General features: G+C 44.3%; 1 protein-coding gene across 1 annotated transcript in view; it reads right to left on the bottom strand.

Annotated features, from left to right (window-relative positions):
* The window catches only part of LOC146190945 (cytochrome P450 2A7-like), a 27978-nt gene extending 8052 nt beyond the window's left edge, over window positions 1-19926 (bottom strand). Inside the window, exons 1-6 of the mRNA XM_084599874.1 lie at window positions 19712-19926; window positions 11497-11621; window positions 8447-8553; window positions 4544-4848; window positions 3843-3958; window positions 101-359 (exon numbers count right to left, since the gene is read on the bottom strand). Coding sequence (XP_084456000.1) covers window positions 101-359; window positions 3843-3958; window positions 4544-4848; window positions 8447-8553; window positions 11497-11621; window positions 19712-19926 — 1127 coding nt within the window. The remainder of the gene's footprint in view (window positions 1-100; window positions 360-3842; window positions 3959-4543; window positions 4849-8446; window positions 8554-11496; window positions 11622-19711) is intronic.
* Window positions 19927-22614: the final 2688 nt, after the last annotated feature.

The raw sequence follows: 22614 nt of genomic DNA, 5'->3' as shown, positions 1-22614 counted from the left end.
TAAATGTGTAGAGTAAGTTGGCTCTTGTGTTTCCTGTTCACTTGATGTTTCCCTGTTTTGAACATCCACATATTTGACGCTGATTCGTTTGCCGACTCACCCCCTGGGTACGCCGAGAGACGACACACCCTTCCACCGGTACATCTCCCAGATGCAGGCCATCGTGTAGGGCATCTTGTTCCTGTCCTCCCAAGTGGGCTGCCGCTCTCTACCCACCACTTCATCGATTTCCCGCTGCACCCTGGCCTGCACTGTGTCGGGGTTGTTCGCGAAGTTCAGCATGTGCCAATGGATGGTCACGGCCACCGTGTTGGAGCCGGCGAGGAAGAAGCTCAGCACATTGCCCATCAGGAAACGGGCTGCGCAGAACGCGTTTTTGAGTCCGGGCGCTTAAAAGACGCTGAACAAAAACTAAAGTTAGCCTGTATCGATAGATGCCGCGGTATAACGAACTGAAAATGAAACGTTTACATGCCACCAGCCCAAAAATAAAATACGGCTGCCATAAATTTCGGCGAGTCCACACATTTCGATATGGAAACTTTCGAGTTTCCATATCTGCTTCTTATTCCACAGCTGCTTTCTATTCGTGGATCCCAGAGCCCTGGTTGCGTCTCTATATATATGAAAACGAAAATAATAAAGTTCTTATAGAGGTGGCGTGAGTGGTTGGACTGATGCGGTGAGAAAAATTTTAAATTGAGTTTCTCAAAGGAACTTTTGTGCTTTTCGCTCCCTAAATTTATTCAACACAACCACTGAATTTATCTTTACTGAAAGAACATGGAACTACAGCTGTCCTAAATGTCATTGAGTGATCTCTTTTATACAAAACTCCTTGTTTGTCGGAATACAACCTCGAAATTCGTAACAGTTTTCTCTTCGCACACAACAAGGAATTTGGTTCAACAGCGGGGAAAAAGAGGCATACACACACCGATGGACGCGCTGTCCAGAGCTGGCTTCTGGTGAAAAAAAAAAAGAGCAATTTGATTTTCGCGCGAAACGATGTACGACGAATAAAATGACGCCTCGGCTTGATCACCAGGGCGCAAGCATGAAAAACCTGCAGCCAATGGCACAGCGCTGTGAAACGTAATGGAAACCTGTGACATGCTGTTCGGTGGTGGCATAGAGCGGAGCGCTGCGTGTCGTAAGGGCTTCACGATGACTTGTGGCATCCTTGTATGCTCAGAAACTTAGGCGAACTGCTCTTGAGAGACGGAAGCGCGACTGTCAAGACGAGTGCTGTTGTAGGATTTTGAGTGTACAGACGTCAGCACGCTTAACAGGATCACTCGATAGCGTAACTTCAATTGACGCCAGCGTCGCGAAGCCTTGGTCGCTGGTGCGGAGGCAACAGCCTCGGTAGGTTTGCGGTTGCTGACGATAGATGGAGCGCAGTTTGATTAATCTTGTCTTTCGCCGTTAAGGCAAGCGCGCTTTTGATGGGCCCATGTCGCCACTTTGCGCTCTAGGCTGATGTGAAACACGCAAAAAAAACATATTGCAGTTTGTTTACCACGGCAAGTCGACGTAGCGTGCGACTGTTCACGCGCCGGGTAGTTAACGTTAAGGAAATGTTACTTTTACGCCCCAAATTACGGTTCATCTGGAGACAAGTTATGTCAGTGGTGATCAGACGGTCGAGAAGGCTGTCTTTATTTACTGAACCTGCAGTTTCACCGAATACTGAACCTACTTTCGGCTGCGAAGTGGATCCACGTGCTGTATCAATTGTAAGGATCATTGGTATTTCTGATTTTCATAGACGCCTGTGTTGCGTCCTGCTTATTTGTAGTTGATAGGTCACTGAAGCCATGATGACAAATTTAGAGGGCGGGTTTTCAAGCCAGGCCACAACGTTTTGGGTCTCATCTTCATCGAATAATGTTTTTCGCCCCTACTCTACACAACGGATTTTTGCTACGCTTATGATGAAGTATAATAGACAGTTCTCATGTAGGTTTACTCCTTCTTTTCTTTTTCAGCCAATGACTGATTGCTGGTGGGTGAAAAGCTTGATCACCGCAATCCAATTACCAAGGAAAATCAATACCACGTGGGCGGAGGGTGGATATCCGAGAAAAAGACACGTGCGGAGCCTCTGACAGCAGCGATTAGCGGATGATTTATTCGTTGCAAGGAGAGCTCAGCCGTAGAGGCTCGTACGGAGGAGCGTTTGGAGAGCGGTGAAATCCGACGACTAGTTTCGGCACGGAAACCCTTTAGTTCTGCCTGTTAACAGGACTTGAAGGCGGCTTGCTGGCTATCCACTTTACTTGATCGACGTTGGATTAAGGGTGGTTGCTTATCACAAGAAATAGGAATGACGTAACTGTTTCCTTTTGTTCCTTACTATTACAGTCTTGTATATTCTCCTCCTGCACAAGCTACAAACTGCCAGCCTGGTTACAACAGTGAATGAACGTGGAAGTTTCAATTATTATGTAGAAGTGCTTTCTTAAGGCATGCCAGCTTTAAGAAGGATATTTTAGTGCTAGACGAGCCAAGTCGAGCCCACTTCAATGACGCACTGACTACGAACGCTCGCTTATTACGAGTGACGGTGGACTCACCTTCAAGGTACACATTACAGCTATAGAACTGCGTCTCACATAAAACGACCGACTATGGCCTCACCACTCTATCACTCACAACGAGCAACGAAGTGCCGTAAACTCACCCCCGCAGTGGAAACATTTATGTCACCGTAGACCCTGAAAATTGTCTGCCAGTTCTAGCAACCCCACCAAAAAAAAAAACAAAAACAAAAACAAAAACAAACAAACAAAAAAAAAACGCCGAAGCCTTAAAATACAATAAATAATAGAGATATTCAAGATGCAGTTTACCATCAGTCTAGCGCACCTCGAAAGGCTACAAGCCCAACCAATGTGTAGGATAGTGCCGGTTGGCAAAGCACCTGAAGTGAAAGCAGACACTAGGTAACGGCGAGACGACAAAAAAAAAAAATAAAAAAATAAAAGAGCCACGAAAACTAAACTACTGTGCAGGCCTTGCGATCAATGGCAGCGATTTGATAAGTTCCGATACCGACGGTCGTGAACTGGCCCAACCTGTCAAGTGGAGTGCGTCCCTTGCTAATCAAATCGCGGCCTTTTGCTCTGCTGTGGCGTAAAGGCAGTCAGACTGCGCATGGCAGTCTGCATCACCATCTGTGCACGTTAACCACTGAAAATGAAAACCCGACAGTAGTCAATGATTTTGAGGTAAAATTGTAGTTCACGCCTAGTTTGTAGATTCCTAAAGCTCGAATTCAGGACAGAACGTTGACTTATAGCCTAACTGTTGCTTAAAGTTGTCGTTTTATTTGGAACCTGATGTGCTGAACAAGTCCCTTACACAGGGTACGTAGTACATTATGCTCTCGCATGCGCTGCAATCTTGGTCGCAGCGTCCGGAACTTTATGAAGGATCTAAAACGAGGATGACGACCTGCCACCAGGTGCCGTGAAGGCCTCGACAGGTGTCGGTATCATTGTTTCTGAATTGAGTCACAAGCCAATGACAGCGCTGCAGAGCTTAGAAAGCAGTTGATTAAGTCCGTTAAGAGAAACAAGATAAGCGCAGCATTCTTTGCAAATAAATAAACACTCTCTTTGTAAGCGAGTATGTTGTTTAAGCATCGTCTCCTCTGACTTAAGATGCTGAAGGAATGTAAATTGACTGAAAACAATAGGCAATGTTATATCATAACCTGCATCAAGTTTCACAAAACGCCATAGGCTGTGACTTTGGTTCTTGCGGAACGCTCTTTGAAGTTCGCTGAGGCCGCACGGAATTAAAAAAATGGTGGGGACAACAGTTTAGTTACTTACGCTGAAAGTTCGGGTTTGGTTCGTTTTCGTGTTCCTTGATCTTCTTCAGATACCCATCAATGAAATCGCGGTTGAAGTGCTCATCGAGTGTTGCCTTGTGCTGTTCGACTTGTCCTCTGAAAGAGTGCGCGTAAATACGGCGTCATTTCTATTCTGATTATTGCAGACTAATTATTTCCGTTCAAAAACAGGAAAGTGTTGTACTGAAGTCAGTAATCAGAAAAATACGCATCAGAGATTTTAAAATTTACTGTTTGCATGTAAAGCCGCTTAGGCAATGGCCATCGTCGGAAAAGGACCGATTTTATATTTGAATTAATGTAGGCGCATACATTATTTCCCCTCCGCACCTGTGGATCTTACAGTTTCTTTTTGAATGCCTACAGGATGCATGTGATATTTTCTCTTACCTCTCTTTTTTTGAAATTATAGTTTTGCCCTATGGGAGAAATTGGTAATAGCGGTTAACGCTTATTCCTATACAAGGAACTTCTAAGGAAACAGAATTACACTGAATAATGACGCAACCTGCAGCCAAAAGCGCCGCCTCAATTTCGACTTCTTTAGGATTTATTCAATCCGTATCGGGTCCTCAGTATGCCATAAAGCGGACTTCTTGGCCGGTAACAAAAGCTGCCAAATCTTGCACGTGAGCTAAGTGCCGTTGCCGCACAATAGGGTGATCGATGCGGAGTCCTCACTTGGTGTACTCGATGAATTCCAAGAGCTTTGAGACGATGACTGTGCGGCGCGTGGAAGGCAGCTTAGTGACTATCTTGCGCACGAACGGAGGAAGGAACTCGACCATGGACCCAGCGCGAATGGCCTTGAACAGCTCGCTCAGCAGCTCATCCAGATAGCGGCGGCGAGGGTGCTCGAACGGGTACCGGCTGCCGTACACCAACGCTGCGATGTTGTTCGACGTACTGGGGAAGAGGTACTCCTGGATCGCGACGGGATCGCCTTTCTTCTCCGCTATCTTCTCCACCAGGCACTGACACTCTTCCTGCGGAGTCGAGAGTGTCGTCAACTCGTGTCGCCTTTTTTGCGCATAACCTTTCATTGCAATACAAAATTCACACGTGCTCCCAAATCTCGGCCGTGATTCTATATCCCCCCCGCTTCCATGTCACTTCCAAATTATGTGAGGCTATCATTAGTTGTATGAAAATTTCTCTTAGGCAGCACTCAAGTGACAAGAAACATTCTTCTTTAAGGGCGTACTTTCTTTTCGAGTTTGTTTTTTGTCGGTAACGCTCGCTGCCTACTAGTGACACGAAATTACGGTCACAAAATTGTTGGCCAGTCAAGCATTCATGTTCTGTCGTTAAAGCTTTCTCATATCACTTTAACAAGAAAAGCCGCGTAAGATGGCAGTTTAATTGTGGTGGCTTGATAGATACGCTTTCAGCACGCAGAATAAGGGGAATGGAATAGGGGAAGAAGATGTGGAAGAAGACGAGCCCTATGAGGAGTATGTAATTTACACAATAAATTTAGAGGGCGTTGGGAAATGGCTGCTTGAGAAGATTTACAGGCAAACATTCCGTTTTGTTTTTGTCGCATAGATATAGTGTTCCGCGATTATACCATCACCCATTTCACTCAAGGAAATCGCGCACTTCAAAAAAAGAAAAAAGAAAAAGAAAAAAAGGCTGCACTTGAAAAACTGGCACGTTGATTGCATTTGATGAGTTGTCAACTAAGTAAAGAAAAAACAACTAGATATGGTTCAGCAGACTTTGAATGCCATCGAGGCAGATCAGATGTCTTGCCGTGTTTTATTTGGAAGCCGCTTCTTAATGAAATATCTGGAGAAACTCAATCATCTAGTAAATAAAAGTAATCATTCCGATAACTGAAGCAGTGGTCTAGTCGTATGATTTTATCTGCCTCATATGCGAGATAAGCGAGCTTCGATCCACAGTGCCGAGGGACATTAAATGGTGATACTGTGGGCCCATAATTTCCGTTGTCCTAGTAGTAAGTTTATCTGTGGTGTGATGCTCAGGAAATTAGTATTTACATCAACTTGTGAAAAGGGCCACACTGAGCTCTAGAGTACAAGGCGGCTTTCGGTTCCTTGCAGACATTCGATCCCCATTTTTATTAGGTAGTTGTTGTTTTGTTGTTTTGTGGGGTTTAACGTCCCAAAGCGACTAAGGCTATGAGAGACGCCGCAGTGGAGGACTCCGGAAATTTCGACCACCTGGGGTTCTTTAACGTGCACTGACATCGAACAGTACACGGACGCCACTCCGTTTCGCCTCCAACGAAACGCAGCCGCCGAGGTCGGGTTCGAACCCGGGTACTCCGGCACAGCAGTCAGGCGTCTTACCACTGCACCACCCTGGCGGGGCTATTAAAGTAGTAAGCACTTATTAGTATCCACCGAAACGCAGCCATACGACTACAAAGAAAATCTATACAGCTTTCAAATAAAATTCTTAGCTAAAGATAAATTTTTTCTGGGCCGAGGTTCCAACTCAGTACCATCTTTCGTTTTAGGCAGTCACTGTTCCCACTGTGCCGATTAGGACAGCCAGTAGTTAAAACGTTAGACTGAGAGCGAGTTGATTAGGTTATTAAACCGAAAGCTTTATATGGATCACGAGACACGAAATCTGAGGCCGTAAGTTGACCGGAGCCTCTCCGCAAAATGTGTCCACGAAAACGGGTCACAGTCACGTGGTCACGTGACCAAAGAATATAAGAGTACGCGAATCGTGTCCACGCCAAGATTCGAACCACCATCTTTCCGTGCCCCAACTGAACGCGCTAACCATACTTTACGCCAGCCTCCTGAGGAGTCCATAATTCTCCTTGTTTAGCTATAAGGACGCTGGATATCATTTAAGAAAAGGAAACGAGCGACGCTAGAGAGAAGGAGAAGGAAAATTTCAGTCGGGGAGCGGGGTGGTTGTATCGCTGGAGGGTTCTACCACCCGAATTGTATAGGTCACCGCGTGGGTTGAGAGCTTCATTCCACATCGCTATGGTTGCAGGATGCACCAAACCCCAGTGGAGGACGGGGAAGACCGAGAAAGTACGCTACGATGGAAGAGATTAGAGCAGCCTGAAATGCCGCTCATCGTAACCGGCGTCAGGAAGGGGATGTGGAAGATATGTGCTGTGGTGACTGAAGTATGTACAGGGAGAGTTTGATGTCACGGACTCGCTGTCCTGATGGCTCAGTTGGTGTGACTGCCGCGGACAGGTGGTTTTCCCGGGTTTAAAGCCTCTCACCCGAACGACATTTTTTCTTTAAATGCTCAGATTCTAAGAAAACTGTATAGCTTCCCTCTTTATCCTTGTGGCTGCGCTTGGGGAAGGCTATTGAGGAATTACTCCTTTATATAAGACCACACCTTGGGGGATTCCCGTAAATATTAGGCCTGTTTCATAGTTTTGCGTCTCATCCGGGACTTAGTGAATGAGGTCTTTTGATGATGAACACCAATATACGTTTCGCCAATTAAAATTCAAGGAAATTTTGCATGTAGCGCGAAATATATTTCTGAGAATACAAAATGATTACTCTATGCCCAAGTAATTTTTTTTTTTCATTCAGCAAATTGATGACGCGATGAAGAAGTGAGCACAAAGGCCTGTTTCAGTTGCCGGGCGTGACAGGGGTTATGCGATCGGAAAGAACGCTTCACACCTGAAGGTAATTGGCGGAAATTGTCTTTATCATGGCTTTTCTTTGGCACAGAACAGGAAAAATCTATCGTCATTACTACGCTTTTAAGAAACATTTGAGTTTGGTTTTGGTTCGGTGGGGAGGGGGCGGAGGTTTCCTTAAGCGACTCAAGCTATGAGAAACGCCGTAGTTGAGGGTTCTGGAAATTTCTACCCCCTGGAGTTCTTTAACGTGCACTGACATCGTACAGCACGCGGTCGTGGGCGCCTTGCGTTTCAGTCGGAACTGCCTGGTTGAATCAACAGCTTCAAGCAGTTCAACCACAGTCAGTTGCGCATTGAACGATTTTAATAGCTCTGCAATATGACGGCCGGGTATCTATGCATATCGCTTTGTCTTATTCTTCTGGCAGCGGTATTTACGCCAGATTATTCAGGTATGAGTAGTGCTAGAAGATAAAATGCACTGGTCCTTGGTGACCATGTTTTCATCCATGTACCTTCTTCCATTTTAGTGTGGGACTAGGATCCCGGAATTTTTAACTTAGAAAAGAAGGATCTCCTTGTACAACCGACTTAGGTTCTGATAGCCTTCTCGGCATTCGCAAATCGCTCATCCATGCAGAGTGTCTAGCCGTGCAGATGGGGTCTGCGCTTAAAGGCTGCTTGCCACAATGGCACAAAGAACCACTTTAATTGGAGTACACCACGGCAATAAATATTTGCAAACAAGAGGTTAATGCACTGGTGAATTGAATGTTTTTACCAACAGCTTGCAGGGTCTGTACAGTATTATTTTGCGGCATTCAGATAACGAATTCCTACACTTTCAAAGGGGGTTACCGCAAGCCGAAATTGTTTTAAACACAACGTGGAACCTTGCTTCGGTAGATAAACACACGATACAATAATCGAAATTATGTCTTGTGTAGGGAAAGGAGTGAAGAAAAAGCAGATCTTGCCTTCACGTGTTCCTCCATGGATGTCTTGCCGAAGCCCAGATCCCGTAGGACATGCAGGCAGAACCTACGGTTGTCCATCCAGGTGTCTCCATTGAGCGTCGCCACGCCTGGTGAACAGGCAGCAATAATACTCTCACGTAGGGCTGACGGTGGCTCAACAGTCAGGAAAACAACTAAATGCTTCACAAGGAGACTCTGTATTGCACTAATTTCCTGCCCGCAAAAAGAAAGAGGAATGATTCGACGGAAACGGCATAAACAAACGTTTTTGGCAGTCGCTGATAAACATAATGCTTGCCTCTCTTGACCACACTCAGTTTTAAGCAGCAGAAAATGATTCGCTACAAGGCGCACTATGTTCACGGCAACCCAGAACAACGTAGAACCATTAAGCACAGATAAAAGCATTACGGATAAATCTGGTAGCACCTCGCGTTAGAAACAATGCAACAAAGTCGCATGCTGGCGGTTTCGAGCAGGAACAAGTAAATACCACAATACTTTGCTGTAATTCCGTGCCCGTTCCCGTGGATAACAGGAGCTTCATAGCAACGCTATGTCAGTTATAGTCATGCCTAGTCATGACAATATTTCTATAGCCATGATCAGGGTCAGTCATTGTGACCCTTGACGTGGACCATGACCTTTGACTTTGATAATCCGAAAGCTTCTGCTTCGAACAATATTTTGTCTAGCTTGTGGAGTCATGCCCGTGCATGGCAACCGCCTCATAATAACACTATAAACGTTAGGCAAGCATGACAACACTGTAAGTGTAGCGATGATCAGGATTAGTCAAAAATATTTGACCCGGATCATGCCCTTTAACCTTGACAAGTAGAACAAAATCACCTGCGATACTATCTTCGTCGCCGAGACAACCGCAAAGCCCGCAGTATGTAGCTGCAGTCGCGCATCCAATCGATAAAAGCAGAGATTGGTGACAAATGCATGTATTTTGTTTCATCCAACTATGCGAAGCTAGGGTAGACACGCAACACCTGCCGTTGTCAGATGGAAAGGGGGATTGACACCCGAAAGTGCCGTGACCCAGAGTCTCACATAACTCATCAGCCCAACATCATCCGTTGGCATTGAGCCAGCGAGGCGGACTTTCATGACCACACAACAGGTAATCAAGGACGACTGCTCCCTGGAATGAAATTATATCGACACAGAAAATATTTCACCCGTATTCGAGAAAATCACAGACGGCCGACACCAAATCTCCGAGAACCTCCGCTCGCCAAGGATGCGACGTTCCTGCAGCAAGTGGAACCAGACCTCCTTCCGTAACTTTGCTGTTACTTCATGGAGACCCGGAACCATGCTGCTGTATGCAGCCGCGCAGCGTGCCAGCCATACTTGGTACGCGCACTCCATGGGCAGGAGGATGAAAACGGCAGCGCCTGGCAACGAATTCAGGTATCGCACAGTCTAATACGGTATACCCGGAAGCTGGAAGGGGTCAGCTACACGACGGAGAAGCGCTTCGGGAAGAAGACACTGCGAAAACATCTGCACAGTGTCCTCTATACCGCCACAAACCGGACAAGTTAGTCACAAGCTGGCTCATGTAAACGCTGGAGCCTTAATTGGACATAAAGGATGCTTGGCTTGCTTCCAAAAAGTCCGCCGTGATGTACCGCCAGCTTGGCCTAACATTGAAAAGACTATACTGGCGTAGGGGAGGAGGAAGACTTGGTGTGCAGAAGCCTAACCAATTTTTTGAGGGGAGCCGAAACCATCTCTTTCGTACGATATTAAAATTTCAGCCAAAGTTTTTTATTTTTTTTTTCGGATAATCATACGATGTATGCACCGCTGTTTCCTGGCTTCACCAATTCCGGATGGAACCGACTCTACGTAATTGGTATGTTATTTCAATGATTCAACGCAATAGTGCGCAATCTGTTGCGCCAATTCCACGCGAGTCTTTATGTTCATGTAATTTCTAGAAATTTGGAATAAATACGGGCCACGACCGCCGCATTTTATGAGAGAAGGCGAACTCCAAAATGGCCTTAACTTTTCTTGAAATGGCTGTGCCCGTTAAAATACAAAATGGTTCCAAAAAGCCCACAGCCTGTTTCGTTCCTCATGGTTCACTTGCAACTTTGAGAAGTTTAACGCATCATGACATTGTAAACCAATTGACGTATGCGTGCGAACAATGTTTGGGAAAAAAAAAAAATTCGATGACTGCCTGTAAGAAACAGGGGGTAAGAAATGTTGCGAATGTTTTTTTTTTTCCTGGCAGACAAAAGCGGATGAACGCGCTGACGAGCCTTTTGGAAACGATTTAAACAAACGAAGATATTTAAGTAAATTTTCTTCGTTTAAACTAAGACGGCGTAGCGTTTCGGCGCAGGTACAATGTTGGTAATGGTGCTTGAAAATGGCCCTAATCTCAGTCAAATTATGTAAAGCTAAGTTATGATGACAAACGTCATGAGATTGTGTTGAGCATGCGCGAAATTGAAACGATCAATATGCCATCAAACAACTTCTTAGGATTCGGAAATAAGATGTGCTTTTTGATTCCAGATATTGTCACAAACTTCGTGAACCTGCAAAAATTACAAAAACGTCAGGCTGTTCTTTAAGGAGTTGACTGGAAAAGAACGCAGATTACCAAGATATCTTAAAGCGCATGGCAACAAATGATAAAAACATGAACTGAGCTAATGAGCAAAAGTTTGACTTACAAACACTTTTCTTTCATGTTGTCAATTGTTTCAAGATTTGCAGGTTGTATAAATACGCACGGCAAATGCTTTCTTTCATTCATGGTGTCCTTTTGACCTGAATTACACTATTTTGGCAGCAGGCGAGGAGCAATATACGCTGTTGTCGCCTGCTAAGGTCCTCTGATAAACAGAAGACATATAGGTGAGGAACAGAAGTGAATTCAAGTTGTTTTTATAATCGCTATACATTTTAGCGCCTCAATCTGCGAAAGTTGGCAGGTTTGTGCTTTTATCGAGCAAGACTATCTTTTGGCGTGAGAAAAGGATGCCACATTTGAACAATTGAGTGTACATTCTTACCTCCATACAGCTCACCACGGAAGAGCCAGTTTTCGGGACGGTATAAAACTTCCTTCTTTGTCAGAAATTTCTTTATTGACTGAAAGTCATTGAGAATGACCATGTCAGTTGAGCCGGTCTTTATCCTGAAATGCAATCAGGGAAGGACAAATATTATACAGCTAGAGTGTTTACCAAAATATACTTTGCTGTTGGCATACACTTTTACATAAAGCTATTACTGCTGTAGTATTACGTTGCAGTAGAAAGTAAGTCTGAACGCAAGCCTAAATAATTACTTTGTTTTAAGTTGTATTTTAATCCAATTTAACCCATTTTCATGATTTAGTTGCGGTACACTAGGATCAGTACACTAGGGAAACTGAGGCGTTCCTTCGTACTACAACATAGGGGCACTAACTAACATTAAGAAATAATCTGCTTGGAAATGCAACTCTTATCAAAGACTGTCTACGTTAAATGTTAGCATTAGCCAGCTTCCATTAGTTAACTTTGCGACTTTAATGCTTGCGAAACCCATATCATGATGCCCAACGATTTCATGGCACCCAAGAGATATTTGTGAGGCAACCACGGGATGCCGACGATGATGACACTGCTGCAGGTCTGTTACGGCTTATGTCAGGACCGCTCATGACTCATGACGCATTGTAGAGTTTAATCAGCCTTGTTTACAATGTTATTTCTTCAGATTGCGCATGTGAAAGTTATCATAGCCCATATAAAGAGCTGTTGCATTGCTACCGTTGCAGCTAACATCGAAGTACGCGATCGCCATCATTCTGAATAATAATAATAATAATAATAATAATAATAATAATAATAATAATAATAATAATAATAATAATAATAATAATAATAATAATAATAATAATAATAATAATAATAATAATAATAATAATAATAATAATAATAATAATAATAATAATAATAATAATAATCAATCAATCAATCTTTATTTAATGTGCGCAGGAACAACCATGTGGTCTTTGTGCTGCAGCACAAATAAAAAAAAAGAAACAAAAACGAAAAAGCACGAACATGTTTACACATACAGAGAGAACACAAAAAAAAAGAAATAAATAATACATGAAATGAAACTGAGACGAAAAGTATCACGGAAAGTAAGCAAACAATGAGTAGAATCACTTATATACACAGTGAGATAATTTTTGAGCACACAAAGAAAAAAAAAAAAGAAAAAAAAGAACGGTAGATAGAAGAGAAAAAAACAACAACAAATAACTGACATTGATTATAGTAATATAGAAATATACATAAAATAAACAACCATTCCAGGCGCAACAAGTGCATGGTACTTAAAACACAGGCAAGAAATACAGAATAATACAATAAAGAAGTAAAATTGAACAAGGGACAGTAACATTCGAAGATAAAGTTTAAAGTTGAAATATAAGTAAGAAACGGATAAAAAGTAGTTCAAGATAAAGACAGCATTGAACAGGAGAAAAAACAAAAAGTGAAGTAAATACAATATTAAGGCTAGAAAGTGGGAGTTATATGTGATAAAGTACTATTTATAATACAACGCTACGAACATCCAATGTAAATGAACAGAGCGAGTTTTGGAAGATGTCAAGGTGAGGACAAAAAGAGTTAAATAACCACTGCATCCTGTCCAGAGCGGAGTGGGAATGAAGAGGAGAAACCTGAAATGGTCTGAATTCCCTCATGCTCTTTCGCGGAACGCGCAGTAGGATGTACTCTAAGAGCTGAGGGCACATAATGTGGCCATGAAGGAGTTTGTACAGAAATATGATATCAAGTCTGATACGACGGCAGTGAAGAGAAGGAAGATTCAGTTGGGCGCTCCTGGTGGAGCGAGAGGGGGAAGTTGCGCAAGTAAAATAATAATAATAATAATAATAATAATAATAATAATAATAATAATAATAATAATAATAATAATAATAATAATAATAATAATAATAATAATAATAATAATAATAATAATAATAATAATAATAATAATAATAATAATAATAATAATAATAATAATAATAAAACAATAATAACAACAACAACAATAAACCTGACCAGCTTCTGATTAGCAAGCAGTGACGACCGCCATCAGAGGAAAGCCGTTGGCGTTCTGCTCAGAGATCGGCAACCTTGCCACCCACTTGAAAAGGTGCAATTTGTTTGGTACAGCAAATTAAACGCGCGTAATTAAATGTCCTGCGGAATTTTGCGCAGTTGGCAGTTTCGAAAAGCCCACCGAAGTCAAGTACGAAGATGCTGCAAGCACAATGCAACAACGTTGCTCTGAAGAGGTCAGTGGTTACCGAGTAATACCACTTCTACCGGCGGATCAAGGAAGCAAATGAAACCATATGGCATTTCCTCTCGGAATTCAACAATATGGTTGCATATGGGTGCACTCCGGGAATCTCGGAAATGAGGCTGCCAACCTTTTAGATCGAGGTTCTTTAAACCGAGCTCAGGTGGCCTCGTTCAGCGAGTTGACGCAGGCCTACAGAGCATAGCTCCAGCTGTACCCCCCACCCCACCGTTTCCCTAGACAATAAAAAAGCAACACTATGGCGCAGACTGCAAACACACACTCTTCCTTTACCCTTTACCTTTTTCCACTACCATCCCTCCTTCCACACCCCTGCGTGTGCCTTTTGCCCAGAACCCTTTCCTCTTCCCTCCACATCCTCTCCCTCTTCACGGTGGACCCTCCCCCGCGGGGCCTAGAGCACTTGAAGACCTGGGAGGACTGGGAGACCCTGCTACGTTCGGAGGACCCGGCCGTGCAGACAATCGCTAGCGGCCGGGCTGCCAGTGTTATGATCCTGAGGGACATAAACACTTGAATTTCAGTGGGGTCGTGCGGGGACCCAGGGGCCTGCGCGTCCCGAATTCCTACGTGTAATAAAAGTTTTTTCTTTCTCTCTTTCTCTCTTGCATCTTGTTGTTTTGAAAGGTTCCTTAAGGGAGATCGCACGAAATGCTTAGAGCGCCATTTTCCTGTACAGTGCAGCGTCGACCGTGGAGCAGGCCGCGCAAATAGTGCCAAAGCACCTCGAATGTTGCACATATGAGGCATGGATTGCTGCAGGAGCTTACCATTCTAGCTTCACGTATTCATTTTGCAGGCCAGTCGTTTAAACTTTTCGATGACTGCAATCCTGATTGGGCCCTTCGTTGCACCTGGGGTGCACCCCGCATAAAAAGAAAGCAACCGCGGAGCCGCTCCCGACTTAAACCGCTAGACGCGCGGCCACGAAAAAGTAAACGAATTGACCAGTGCGACGTACGGGCTGCTGTAGATCGATAATCGCTCACGTACCTGGCACAAAATGACATGCACACACTTCCAATTTGTCCGGACTGCTGTGAATGCCACGTCTCTTGATTCGTGCAAGGCACTCTCGTCTGCGACGTTCCAATCGCTCCTGGTCTTACGTCGCATTCGTGCAAGCGTACCTTTGGTATCTTGAAAAACCCGCAGTATGGACATCACCTTTTGCGATTTAGTCTGCGTTCGGCTGTTACAGCCCACGACCGCACAGTAAACCATCGCTTTGGAACTATTTGCGCGGCCCGCTCCACGATCGACTGCTGCAGGAAAATGGCGGACTTCCCCAGATTACCCAGAATGCATAGCGCTTTTAGCGTTCGTGTAAGCTCCCTATATAAGCTCTACAGGACCGGTTCCCTGCGGGGCTACTAACGGACTCCATTCTGTGTCGCCTTGATGAAGTGCTAGGCAACGAAGTGACCTGGGAAAAAGTCTATGGAGCTTGCTCTGCTATACAAACTGCAGAAAAGGATACCAAATATATTCTTCACATCAGAACCGCTGCTAGTTCAGCTAAACAACTGGCAGCCAACAGAAATGAGTGCAGACTTCGAGGAAGGCACCAAGTATAAACTGTGGGTAAAAAACTGTTCGCTGCTGTAACAGATGCGGGTGACACACAGTCGTACGATATGTCCATTTTTGAAAACAATGTCTCTCAACAGCCATATTGGCCAGAACTTTTGAAAATGCCTGTGCCCGGCCTTGCCCGACCTTCTGCTTGTGTATAAGAGCTGAGGCGTACACGCCGCTGAAGAGCAAATAGCAGGGGAGGGATTACTAATGGTTTCCTGAACGAGAAAATAAAAAAAAAAGAAAGCGCCCTTTTTGTGATTATAATGATGCTGAATGACATAGACATGTTCGTAAATTTGGACAGAGAGCCGCAGGTTTGACAATATTTGAAAGAAACGTCGGTGAAAACTGATAGTAACGAAAAAGCTAACCTGGGGATATGCAACGGCGCTTCCATGCATGTCAAAGGGATTGGCCTGCTAACGTTAAGGTCGATCTGCATGATGCTGTTTCAGGAGCGCAGGAAGTGGTGCTAGACGTCCAATATGTTGCGCCGATAAAGAGCGTGGACAACGCAAAAAGTTGAAAGAATAGCACGTTCAGCTTCTCGCGCCCCAGACGGGTGCCGCTAAGGGAATTAGGGGAAGCATTCATATGAAAGAAATGCACGCCTTGTCTTCTGCAATGCGAAACTGGCACCCATACGCCTCATGGGAGCAAACTACATACAAATCATGACCTATATCGTATTAGGCATACCACACGGGCAACGCTGCTGGTTGTCGTTCCAAAACAAAATGTAGACGAAATGAAGTTATTTTTTGGTTAGAGTGACTCTGAACAAGGGCATAAAAGTGACCCACTATTTACACTTCTTCTTAACGACACCTTTCGGTCTTTTGTAGATTGAACCATGTTTACCTTACCGCATCATTGAAAGGCCTACCTCTAGCTGAAGCTGAGCGAGCATGTTCAAGAGCTGCCCATTTTTTACCCAACTTAGTAGATGTCCTAAAATCGCCCCATCATCTTCTTAAAGCTCAGTATGAAATGAATTGCGTCACATGACGGCTGTTTTACAAATGAACGCCTTTACTAAGTCAATATAGTGTATTGGACCTGTATGGCGTAAGAAATGCAATTACTTGCGATGCCCCCCGGTATGCTTTAGGTGCGGTGTGAGCGCATGCTTTCACCGGCTAGGTGTGACCTATCCCGTTTCGCCTGTTATTGACACCGGCTGTGAAAACTACGCGCACATCGAAAACACAACACTAGCCATCTTGTTGTCATGTGAACAAGTATAGGCATAGTGTAAACATTGCAATGGACGATCAACCAGCCGTGATAATATTTGAGCCGAAACAGCAATCACGTCACAGAGAAAGAATTGTTCTGAAAACATGTTGTAACTGCGGATCGATTTCATCGATATGACGTTTATCCAGCCAGTTACCGCTTTTGCAACGTGCACGCACGTCAGGTGCGAAGATAAGCAATGGTGATGGCTTGTCATGTCTGGCTTGTCTGAAGATAGCTATGCCGCAGATGAATTTTTTACTTTTCTTCTGCCAAGGACATGCAGGTAACAGCAAGGGACATTGAGCACAAATATCACATTACAGAGCTCCGTGCGTATGACGTGAAAGAATTTGGCATATTTAGCCACGAGTGGTTGACGACAAATATCAACATCTCTGTCTTCGATGGTATAAACTATCAGTCCTCGATGGCTGCTTCGTTTGCGGAAATAAAGTGGTGATATGGGAGGCGCATTAAAAATAAATGTCACCTTTGAATGAACAGCCCACAGGAGTGACAGAAATATAAGCTGTTTTAAGGTCAACAGTAAGGTGGCTGAAATTGACAGTTGCCTGGAATGGATTCTCAGGATTGTCAGTCAGTCAGTACCGTGGGGCGGCATACACTACGCTCATTTTGGGGATATGGTGAAAATGCTTGGCAATGAACGGCCCTCACCATTGTTGAAAATGAGGGCGAAATGTTTTTGCTGACCGCTGAATTCTACTCGAAGTGAATAGAAGTAGAATTAAATGACTGGCACAATCGATCTAAAGAATGTAGAAACTTTTAGGCCATTTTCTGCAGGCTACGTTCTTCCCACGAGGTAGTTCCCGATAATGCACATGCTTCCGCGCGCATCATTTAGCTGATGCTTTGTTTACAATAGATGCCAAGTACAATTGAACTATACAGTATGATGCGCAATCTAACGTTCAGTCTGTAAAGGAGTCATTACTGAAACAGTTGTAGAGAACGAGAGAAACGAAATAGCGAGATTCTTTTGGCACAGAGTACGCAACTTCCCTTTCGCTTACAGAACTGCTTCGCATGTATTATTCGAGTAAATATCTGCCGAACTTCTTTTCGAGCGGAAATTTCTTACAGGTTTGTGCTAAAATGAAACACAGGTAGATTTCAATGGTCACTTCCGTATGGTCAAGCTCAAAGCGTTTTCTTTAGCTGACTGCGTACTCGCGTAGCCGATACGTAGAGAACATGTCAAGTAGAGTCACAGGAAGCTGTTCAAATGAAGACGGTTGTAATATAACTCGTACAGGTAAACAAACTCCACCTTGTTTCGTGCTTGGCGGTAACCTCCAGTGCTCTCCTTTCGTTCATGAAGGTACTGCTGGACTTCATGATTATGTAACAGTGTTGCCGCATGCGAGTGGTGAGTCAGATGAGCTGTGTTATGATGTATTTGAGTCGACGCCCGCGAATGACATATGGTTCGTGATCAGAGTGGTTTGCTGCTGAAAACAGCTGCATGGCCTGAGCAAAGGCGTCGCACCAGCATTCGACAGCCTCATGCTCACGATGCCGCTTCGGGAAGAGAAGCATTGTAAAAGCGCGAGAAGGGGCAAACATGGATCCACAATATGAAATTATATTACCCAGAAGAATCGCAAGGTGCACATGGCAGTATTACCAGACAAGAAAACTGCTTCGTTCAGCCAAAGACACCGTATTCAGGCAGCGACCTTAAGTGCCCCCAGTGAAGGTGCAAGTGCAGGCATGTTTTTGGCTTATAAATGTTAATGATCCACATTATTCATTCCGTGGTGAACAGCCGCATCAGTCGCCATCCCCTTGTGATGGGGCTCCGGATATGCTCCCAATGCTCTTAACTGGGCTATTTAGTTACTGGACCCTGGTAATGGTGTTAGCGCGAAAGGAACACACGCACACAGAAGGAGAGACGGCAGGACACACGCTAAACCTGCAATTGAAATATACGACGGGTACGAAGCATCTATACACTACAATGTTTTATCACTTAGAAGTCTAGCGATCGTCCTGTCGTCTCGCTTCCTAGGTGTGTGAAGTTTTTGGAACTACATCTGGAATTATGCGTGCCTATGTAACTATGTTTTGCTTCACTTTAATGCTCAATTTTTAAATAAACAAATCCCAGACTATGGAGCTGTGAAACACTCCAGAACAATTCAAAACTTAATTTTTCCATATGTTAGTCTTGTTTTCTCAGTAGTATTCCTCATATGGAAACACTTGCGTTGTGGGCACGACATAAAGTTAGTACAGTAACTCTATATGCAGCTCTATGAACACGATTACCGCGACGCTTAAGTCGCATGCAGAAAGTGTAATTAACTATACAATGCACAGAATATTTAACGCTATAACTGTGAATACCAAAATAGCTTGAAAAAGAAATATGAATAAATAAACTACATAAACCTAATCACATGTATACCGTAGATGCCAGCGACCCTTCTTGCTTATAGGAGCGCAGCTACAAGAATGGCGGCGTTTAACGCAGTTTAAAAGCGAATCAAGGTGAATTTAACTGTAATTTTCTAAAACAGAAAAAAGTAGGTTGCCATAAGTTGACATGAACACAAATACCTGCCTGTATGACGCAGTGCCATAGTCATAAAACGTAGTAAATTCACTTTAGACGCGCCAAGCAGATGAAATGCTATAGTAGCAAGAAAAGGACACGATATGGTGCCACTATTTGCTAAGACGTGACTTTTCTGATCAATTTAAGATATATATTCCGGGTTAAACTGAGAGTTCTTCCCTCGATACTGGCAGCATGTGGTAAGATCTACTTTTATACTCGTCTCCGGCAGTGACAGCTTTCACGGCTCTGGAAAAAAAAAAAAAAAAGTCAGAACAAAAATACAGGAATATTGCAAAGCTTTCGAGAATTATTGCCCGTAGTTGTCTATGGATGTGTAAAGAAATGTTTCCGATGGATAAGACCTTCCGCAACCCTGAGGTGCTCAGGGTGCTATCGTTGAATCACGCGCCTCCCGTACCGTCGGCGCCTGTGTGGCAGTCAAGTAAGTAGGTCTGCGGATTGATGACAAAGGCGCTTACCGGTAGATGGGCCCATACTTTTGCGCCCACTTCATGGCCTGGTTGCAGTGGAAGTCCTTGTGCGTAAACTGCACGTGGCCCACAAGCGGTCGACCCGGGGGACCGGGCGGGAGGCGTTTGCCCGGGGGCAGCCGCTTGGCCTGAAGCCACCGACGCAGAACGACATACAGCAGGGAGGCCACCAGAAAGCTGCTCGCAATTGTCAACCAGTCCATGTTTGTGCTGATGCTGAGTTTTGGCGGTCAGCAACCTGACGGGTGTTAAAAAGTAATACCACAGTAAAGGAAAGGAATGTTGGTCAAAGGTTGTAGTTTATCGGAGTATAGGCTGAAAGAGGTCAGCTTAAGTAGAGAGCTTAAGACAGTAAAGCGCAAGCATCTACCAAACGCTGGTCAGCACCTTAGAAAGGCGATAAGCGTGTAACACGGCGAGAGTTCGAGCACGCGCCCGAAGAGAGAGCGTCGTCTGCTAAGCCGTTCCGACTGTGAGGACACACGCTCTGCAGCAATATCTGTTCGTTGAAAAAAAAAAATACAGAAAAAAACAACAACAACATCGGCCTGTACAGCACATGTGTTTTGCTTGGTGCCTGCTTTATCATGTTCCCATCTAAAAGAGGGCTACTTAAATCAAAACGTTCCCATTCCAGGCAGCGCTTTCAACGTGCTTAATTACTCAGTGAAGCAGCGCACCGGCACGAGGCCAAGAGGGAACAAAGCGACTAAGCACAGCGCTGAACTTAGAAAAAATATTTATTCCGGATGAATCTGCATATACACTTTAGCACCTTAGAAAAAACAAAAGAAACAGAGAACAGCGGAAAAGTTTCAAGTGGTTAAAATCCAGTCACTATGATTGGGTTTTAAACCCAGTCATAGTGACCGTGTTTGAACCCCTTAAAACTTTTCTATCCTTCTGTGTCTCTGCGCATGCAGCTGTATCGCGCGTACGTCATGTGATAGCAGATAGTTGTGCTCTTTTAACGAGATGGCAACGGAAGGGGTGCTGACACGTTTCGCACCCATGTTCATGATTTCCTTTTTTTTTTAATTTTTAATTAATCTAGCTCCGTTTCGCCATCGTGTCTTCATGTAATAGAAAAATCAGATGAAAATCGCGTCCGTTACATCTTATCCCTGCGAATGTGCTGTTGTCCGTCGGGTTTTCGCGAACAGACATTGTGACAGGGCGTGTGTCCTCGTTATTCGGAGGAGTTTAGCAGACGACGCTATTTTTAGCCGCGTTGCACGCTTATCGCAGTCATTAGGCACTGACCAGCAGTTTCATCGACGCTCGCGCTATGTTATTAAAATAATGGCGGCTGTACGTTTGAGTTATATTAAAAAAATGAGCAACGGCTAACAACGACAGCGCACATTACGTATGGTGCTACTCAACTAAAACGAATGCGACAATTCAGACGAGTATATGGGAAAACTGTTATTATCATTGTTTTCAGATACACTGTTAGATATTCCACTTTTCGGTGGAGGCGAAAAGCAAGGCGTCCGTGTGCTGTGCGATGTCAGTGCACGTTAAAGAACCCCAGGTGGTCGAAATTTCCGGAGTCCTCCATTATGGCGTCTCGCATAGCCTGAGTTGCTTTGGGACGTTAAACCCCACAAACCAACCAAACACTGTTAGTGTCATGTGAGCGTTAGTGTTATTCACCGCCCCAGCCCCAGCCCCAGCAGCTGCCGGGGCTTCTTGATCAAAATCGGAGTCGTTATTGTGAGCTGAGCCATCGTTACTGCAGGACCCTGCTTCTGGGTTCGGATGGGGTCAGGTTGGAGCCCTTAAAGTCGACCGCTTGCTCGGCGGGCTGTGTTGACGTCTCTAGGGGTGACACGAACAGGGATGTTGTCTCGGCTGGTGGGAGGAGTCCGAAGCACAAAGGCCAGCACCTCCACCAGGTGTCACGTAATGGTGACAATGCCATTGGTCACAAATGAGGATGCTTGGAATTCACTGAAATAAACTTTTTATTGGGCTGACTTGCACCCGCAAAATAACTAAGAATCACGGCGGCGTCGATAGCAGCTGTCGCGTTTGGTGGTCGTCGGTCAACGAATGCCCTTTCACTCACCAGCGCTCAATTTAAACACGGTGAAGAAACATCTAGATAAAATAGCAAACAGTGAAACCTGGAACATTACAGAAACACGCGCGCGTGTCTGGAATCCTTGGAGATACCTGTCGGAGCATCTTCCCTAATAAATGAAATAGGGCCGCGTTTATCGACAACGAGCATGAGCAAAGAGAATATAATCGATCGGTGCGCTACCGTCATAGGGATGACTTTGTTTGGCGGATGCTGTTAAAAAGACAACAAAATAGAAATTTAAATGGTACGCGAAATGGTCTGCAGTGTGGTCACTACGAGCCCTGCGTATATGCAGTCCCTTTTGACAACTAAAGCTGCGCTTCCTTGTCTACCCCAAATTGTGCTCCCTTACATGACTATTTTGCAGTACTTAAGCTTTCTGAAGATTATAGTTTACATCTGCTTCCTGCGTTGTCTGTTAATCCCCTCATTCGTGCAGTGCACTTCATCTTCTGTCACCTGAAAATCGAAGATGGCCAATCGGAGACTTTCAGAATTGCAGCTCAGTTCTTTCATGATTTGTGCGCCCCTGAGACAACAATTAAGTAATAGGGGCCATTATGAAACAACGGCCTGTATTTTATGGTAAAAGCCTTTCTTGCCTCATGCTTTGTGCGATCAGGATATGTGACCACAAAACCTCCTTCGCACCAGTAAATAATCCACTGATTACAGATAATGCAACCAATAATTTATAGTTACACGATATAATTATGATTTGATTAGTCATAGTAATAATAAAACATGATCATGGTCGTATTTAGCCATAGTTAGACATAGTCTAAGTTATGCTTACAGT

The sequence above is a fragment of the Amblyomma maculatum genome, chromosome 4, assembly GCF_055883805.1.
Source record: "Amblyomma maculatum isolate TAMU_Amacu chromosome 4, ASM5588380v1, whole genome shotgun sequence".
Taxonomy (NCBI): domain Eukaryota; kingdom Metazoa; phylum Arthropoda; class Arachnida; order Ixodida; family Ixodidae; genus Amblyomma; species Amblyomma maculatum.
Note: the sequence above shows the minus strand (reverse complement) of the source record. Positions and strands in the feature narration are given on the sequence as shown.